Source organism: Vipera ursinii (genome assembly GCF_947247035.1).
Source record: "Vipera ursinii genome assembly, chromosome: 3".
Lineage (NCBI taxonomy): Eukaryota > Metazoa > Chordata > Lepidosauria > Squamata > Viperidae > Vipera > Vipera ursinii.
In genome coordinates, this window is record NC_139516.1 from 128,363,875 (window position 1) to 128,371,520 (window position 7,646).

Below are 7,646 nucleotides of genomic sequence, written 5' to 3' on the forward strand. Positions count from 1 at the left end.
TGTGATAACAGACAATGTGAGCATGCAAAAATATTTCATCGATAGTATCCTCAACTATATAAAGAAGAAAATTTTCCCCAAGTTAATAAATATTTAAAGAAACAAAATCTACTGAAGATTATGGAAAACTGAAACAAATAATGACTAGACTTAGAACAGTAAGGGAAGTTTGTGAAGCTATAATAAAGGTTTTAATGTGGAAATCTCCTAGACCACATGGCTTACCAATCTCTTAGTTTAGGGATGAATTATTACCTTGGCAAAAAATGATAAAATCTATTTTACTGAGTGGAAAGATAACATAGCAGGAAAGATGCTAACATAGCATTTATACCTAAAAAAGCCAAGATTTGACTTCACCCCAAAATGACCAACCAATATTATTACTGATTACCGATTATAGTTTATTTATGATGTCTTTAGCTAAAAGGATGAAAAGATCTTACACAAATCTTTTTTATGAAAATCAATGTGGGTTTTTACCCAAAAGAGAATTGAGAGGTAATATCAGAAATGTACTGCACATTTTGGAAAACAGGTAGTCCTTGACTTACAGTATTTATTTTATTTTATTTATTTTTATTACATTTATATCCCACCCTTCTCCGAAGACTCAGGGCGGCTTACAAGCTTAGCAGTAGCCTTCATTCTATGTATATGCCTGCTTATTAGGGCTTTCACACCCCCACCCAAGCGGCATTATTACAAAGTCAGCTTAATTGCCCCCAACAATCTGGGTCCTGTAATGGAGTCCAGAATTTCTGTCATATTTCATGAAGGTCTTAAATTGAGGCATCCACATGAACAATCTGATTTTATAATATGATTTTGTGGCAGATGTTAAACAAACACTATGTGATCTATCATAAGTCAAGAACTACCTGTAATTAGAACAACATAATGAAAAACAAACTGCGCCGATCTTCCTAGATGTAGAAAAGGCCTTTGATTATTTGAAGTGGACTTTCTGCTTAACATTTTGGAGGATATGGATTTTGGGGATAATTTTATCAAATGGGTGAAATGATTTATACTTCAGAAAAGGCCCATGAACTTGTAAAAAAACCTAAAAAAGGGGGTTCAAATACACACAATGGTACAAAGAATTTTAAGAATTAATATTCAATTGAAATCAGAATGTTTTTTTGAGGACTAATGGATAGACAACTAGAAAAGATTTATGGATTTTTGTACATGGCAACTAAAGCAAGACTATTATATGCAAAAAATATAATAATGGAAAGACTGTGAAATACATGAAGGAGGACTGATTGGTGAAAATGACAGAATTTGCAGAGATGGCAAAATTGATTTGCTTGATTAGAGAAAGGCCAACAACTATATTTGTCAATGACTGAAAACCCTTTAAAGACTTTTTGCTGAAAATGGGAAAACTTGTGATTTACAGGTCTGACAATTAGAATGATGGAATATTCAAAGAAGGAAGCCACAATATAACTATATAAAGAGAAGACAACATATAAAAGCATTTATAACTTATAAGAAGGTTGGAGGTCATTTTTCTATATCTTTGTTTTATTTCTTATTTACTTACAACATTTCTTATCTTCTTTAAATTTGTATTGTTTTAATTCTAAAAATGTTCTTCAGTGAAGATAAATTAAAAAAGAAAACGTTAACATGTTTGGTTAATTCAACTAATGAAACAAATGTTTAGTATTAATACATTATAATTTAAAATTAATTAATTATAATATAGAATGTATAATTAATACATATCATAATTATGTGTAATATCAAATTTAATCAATTAATTTATACACAGACATGAAATTATATTTAATATGTGTTTAAATTTTTTTCCCCATTTATATCCCGCCCTTCTCCGAAGACTCAGTCGGCTTACAATCTAAGAAGCACAAATCAATGTGCTTAGCAATAGCCTTCATTCTATCTATATGCCTACTTATTAGGGCTTTCGGCCCCCCCCCCAGCAGCATTATTACAAAGTCAGCTTATTGCCCCCACCAATCTGGGTCCTCATTTTACCTACCTCGGAAGGATGGAAGGCTGAGTCAACCTTGAGCCTGGTGGGATGCGAACCTGCACTAATTGCAGGCAACTGGTGTTACTTAAGGAGGCATTAGCCCACTGCTCCACCAAGGCTCTTATTCCTTCTGGGCAGTGTATGGTTGCTTTTGCTCTTGCCTTGTTTTTGCCATCTTTACGTGGATTGAGACATTAATCAGAGAAACAGAAACCTGCATTTTTATAAAATGCTATATGTTAAAGAATTTTATTATTGACTAAAAAGCATGCGCATGTATCCTCTGTGCCTGTACAAAACTTTTCTCCATATGGGACTTCCGGTGGCTCCGCGGCGCCGGAGACAGCCTTCCCGGGCTGCCCGCGGCTCAGCTGTGTGATTTTTCGCCCGAAACAGCGCCGATCAGCTGTTCGGGCGAATTTGAAGCCCCCTCCTCGGGAGAAGAGGAGGGGGTGAGCCCCCAGGTAGGGGTCGAGTTCTCCGGGGCCGCCTGAGCTTGGAGCTTGGGCGGCTGAAGGATTGAACTCCCCCGTAGCCTGGGCTGCTCCCAGCTGGCTAGCGTCTCTGCTCCGGACTTTATGGAGCAGAGCCAGGCGTCTGCGACCATCCCTGCTTGAAGGAGAGACTATGAAAGGAAAAGAGCAGGCAGAGCAGTACAAGAGGGAAAGATGAAGAGATGAAGAGGATTATTTTATTTTACTCTCAAGCTTGATGGACTTTGCTTAAAACTTAAAGTGAAAGTGCGTCACAATTGTAAGTAAAAGATGGCGGCTAAACCTCCCCCTAGAACTTTTCGGAGTGCTGGAAATTCTCCGGTGCAACAACAATCATTACTGCAGGCGTTGCATTCTCCTGATGTATTGACATCAAAGGATCTTGAAAAACATTCCCAGTTAATTTTGGAGTCAATGGGTGTTAAATTTGTACAGATGGAGGAGAAATTGGAGCAGAGAATGGAAGAAAGGATGGAGCAGAAACTTAGAGAGATGAAGGTAGACATTTTGTCCTCAGTGCATAAAGTAGCTAAATGTGTGGAGGTGCTGGATGACCAAGTGGAAGACTTGACTCAAAAGAATGCTATATTAGAAGCAAAAGTATTGGAAATTGAAGATTTAAAAGACAAAATGGATAGCGAACAGAGTCTGGCTCAATTTTACCAGATGCAGTTTGCTGTTAGAATTAGAGGCCTAAAAGAGAATATTAAAGAAGATTTAAAGCAGCTGGTTTCTGAGGCTTTTGAGGGGGTATTGAACCATCCAGCATCTGAAATAAAACAAGGCATGGACAAAGTGTTTCGTGTGAACTCGTGGATTGCTAAGCAGAGAAAGTTGCCTAGAGATGTGGTGGTTTATTTTGTAAAAAGGGAAATTAGAGATGAAGTTATACAAGCTGCCTATGATACTAAAGTTGTGATTGCTGGTCAAGAAGTTTTGGTTCTAAAAGAAATTCCTCCAAAGATTTTAAAGAGAAGGAAGGACTTTATATTTCTTGTGCAAGAGCTCAAGCAAAGAGATATAAGGTTCAGATGGGAGATCCCAGCTGGGTTGAGCTTCATGTATGATGGCAAAAGGTACTGTTTGGGTACTGTGAAGCAAGCGCATGATTTTTACAACAATGTTTTAAAAGCAACCCCATCAACACTTCTGGAAGCTGCAGAGGGATCTGGAGAAGGAGAACATCAAGAGGATGAAGATGGACAGATAGACGAGAAGGGTACAGGAGGAGATCAAGCTGCAACTCTTTTGGATGATCCTAGAGAACAGAGGGTGACGCGTGCTGCCTTAAAACGCTCAAAAAAGATAAAAAAATAAGACCAGTAGAAATCTATGGAACTTCCACAATATACTTATAGTCAAGTGGTAGTTGTGTTTTTAAGAGTTTTGGGATGATATGTATGGTAACAGAATTTTTAATTTGGAATTAATGGACAATTTACTACAGAGGAAGAGGAAGAAAGCTTTGTGGGTTAATGCGGGTTAATTTGTGTAAGAACTATCTATTATAGCCTATTTTGGCTAGAGAGGTTAATAGGGATAGGTGCTTGTGATGTGTAAGTGAGAATATGTCTAGGTAATAGTGAATTGTGGAAGAACATAGATGGGAATGATGCTAGTTTTCTTTTATTTTAGTTCTTTATACATATTTAGTATTGTTAAGGATTGGTTTACTCTATATAAGCTAGAGAGTGATGGATTTTAGAGTTTATAATTGTTAGTATATGATTGTTTATGATTGCTTTTTAGATATATACCTTGTATTTTGCTCTGGGAAGTCGGGGGGGGGAGGGGGGAGGAGGGGAAGTAGAGGGGGGGGAGGCAGGGGAGGGAGGAGGGAGAGGGGGAGGGGGGGAGATAGGGGGGAGGTTGGGAGGGGAGGAGGGAGGGGGAAGGGGGGTTTTTCAAAGGAAAATTGTATTTTAAAACTTTTCAATAAAAAAAAAAACTTTTCTCCATATGGGAACAAGTAAAACCTTTTTAATCACTTTAGGTAGAAGACTCTATTCTCCCTGCACTCCCAATCCAATATTCGTGTGTAGAAATAAAATATGGAAATATAATAAATAATGCAGGAAGAAAGCAGAAATAGCTGCAGACCCACTGAGTTTATTTGTAATTGTTCTGGTGCTGTTTAATATTATTTCTACTTTTTCTATTTTTTTTCATTTTTAAGGTTTTTAGTTTGGTTTTACCATTGATATCTAAATTGTCCATTAAAATGTCATGTTCTATTTATGCAAACCAAAGAAACCTACTATTTTCTTTTAATATATTCTAAACATGTTGAAGATAATAGAAAACCAAAATTCAGATACTGTGATTCCAAAGAAAAACAAACTGATTTTTTTATTCTCAGAGCAGATCTATCAAAAAAATAATACTCTCTTGTTTGTCACATAGGAGATATCTGACACATGCATTCCAGTTCTTACTACTGTGAAAGAAAGACAATAGCAGCCATTTTAGTTACGTAGTAATTTTAAATTTCTTTGAAAAAATAAAAACAGCTACCTCATCACAAATCAAACATAGCACACTAAGAAAGTTAATATATTTACTATATATATTTATACCTGAAAATCCCTCAAGGAAGTTATCAGAGGGAGCTCATGTGTACAACATAAAATGCACTTGACTCACACTTTAGGATTTGGAATTTGCAATTTCTTGCAGTTGCTTACTTGTTCTTTGACTGATGCCAGAATGGCAGACGTGGTTTCTGTTTCAGATCCATCTCCATTGGATGTATTCAACACAGGGCTAAGGGAACTTGTCTTGTCAGATGACGATGGCTGATCTGGAACAGGCATAGCTCCTACAATAAGGAACAACAGATAATTACATACAGTGTTTTTATCAGGAATTTAAAATATGTTTTTCTTTTCTATGGTGGTTAGAAAATATTTACTAACAAGTCTCCATTTTCATTTCTGCAATAAAGTATTATGAGGAGACACAATCTGCTACAATTTTCTCCTCAAATGTCTTAAGTATCAATCAGTGGTCTCACCAAATGGGACTTAAAAAAATTAGTTGTGCCCAACTTGTGTATGGCCATACACTAGATCAAGATACCTATAATATTTATTTTTTATTTACTTTCAACTGGATTTTGGCCTACCTCCAGAAACTCAGGGCAGTGTATGTGAGAACTGTAGTATTACAACTCTACAGCTTTATGAAATAGCTAGGCTGAGGCAACAACCAAGGTATCTTGTAGAATTTCCCACAGACATCTGTTTCATCACAATGAAAACAGAATTCTGGATTCAGCTTAGTTTTTTTTCCTCAACCACCACATTTCTTCTTATGATTCAACTGTGAGACAGCAAGCATGCCAAGATCTTCTAGATTTTATTGATTGTAAAGGAATTGAACTTAAATGCCTTCGATCCAATGATTACCAATTTGTGCCAGTAATAATGATATATTTAAATCTCTGAATTTACTAGATTTAAAAGATGTACCTTTCTGATTAAAATGGTAGATTACCCTGAATAACTAAGGGATGGTTTTATTAAATGATCTAACAGGCTAATATGAAGTAACATAATCCCTTTATATGCTAAGGGGATTAATTATCCACAACTTCCTTCATCCACAATATCATGTATTATATTTTAACTGCTTCATAAGAGAAATGGGACTAACTGCAGTATTTGGAGACATTTATGTAAAAAAGTAGCTAAGATCACAGAGAGTATAATGATTCTGTGCAATTTTCTGCACTTAAATCACTAGGATCTAGAATATTTAAAGGGCAGAGAATCTGTTTTGAGACTTGAACAACACTATTATATTTTCAGGTGTCAAGGACCATACAAAGCATAATGGTGAGGTGATGACATCACTGGGGAGAGCAAGAGAGAGGGGAAAAAGAAGAGAAGGCCCTGTCAACATGCTTATTTTTTCTCACATTTTACAAAATTCAGGACTTTCTATTTTCATGTTATATGCTATGTCGTTATTGTTAATTTTAGGGGAAAAGAAATAATAAAATTTAATATTCATGAAGAATTGTATATCTCTTTGGCAATTTATTTTCTCCTTCAGGTATAAAATTAAGAGGATATTTTTAACAGTCAAACAAGCATTTTTTAAAAAAGAAAGTTTTACAAATCATCCTCAGGTTTCTTATCTATTGAAATTTGCTAACGAAAATTGCATTTTATTTTGAATTTAAATAATGATTGTGAAATCAATAGAAATAGAAATTAAAAAAATATCTATTTTTACAACGCTTATATACTGTAGTATTAAGAACTTTCAAAATAATACACCTTTAATTTAAAGAAAGAAATTATAGATCCACAAATAGTAATAAAATGTATTTAAAAATGTAAAAGTCCCAAATCAATACTTAATATATTTCCAATTAAAGACATGCTGGCTTCCTTTTCTGTTTAGGAATGGACCTCATTATTCTGCCTGCAAACAGAGCTTCTATAGTAGAGAGCATCAGATTATCTATTGGAACAGGACAATGTGGAATTGCATTTAAAGTGTTTTCAAATATTAAGTGCCGGAATAATATCCTCTTCTCTTCAGCCACTGATAACAAAAAATGCAATCTGATTTTTATTTTTACAGTTGTTTATTTACTCTTATTCTAACAAACATAAGCAAAAAATTCGCATGGAAATAGAGGGTATCTGTGCATTAAATAAGTTAAATAGTTGGTCCTATTGGTTTTTAAAATAAACTGGTAAAGTGATATTAGTTTAAAAAAGTTAAAACAAGTAAGTTACCCCCTTCCCACAATCCACTTTCCTAGAGACATAAATGAATGCACAGCCAAAAATAAATAAATTAAAACACAAGAATTGATTAGGACACTAGGAAATAAGACTAGTAGAAGTAATCCCTGAGATATGACAGGACACTTAATGGTTGTTTGAAATTACAACAGGTCCTCTAAAAGCCATATACAACCGTGTTTCAAACTTGGGCAGCTGCAGCTTCTCAGCAATCACTCGTTCTTATGAATGACCAAAGGAATGCTGCAGTGTTTCTCTCCCGACATCTCCCATCCATCCTGCTGTGACAAGACCCCAAAACACTTGGAAAAAGTTCAGCTCTAAAGAAAAAACAGCTACCTGCTCATAAAGGGAATCTCTCTGGCAGCAAAAAAATTTGAAACC

General features: G+C 35.3%; 1 protein-coding gene across 1 annotated transcript in view; it reads right to left on the minus strand.

The window, feature by feature from the left end:
* Positions 1-5,315, minus strand: part of CTNND2 (catenin delta 2) — a gene marked incomplete at its 5' end in the record, with an annotated part of 448,616 nt that extends 443,301 nt beyond the window's left edge. The window contains one exon of the mRNA XM_083360640.1: positions 5,187-5,315. Coding sequence (XP_083216766.1) covers positions 5,187-5,315 — 129 coding nt within the window. The remainder of the gene's footprint in view (positions 1-5,186) is intronic.
* Positions 5,316-7,646: the final 2,331 nt, after the last annotated feature.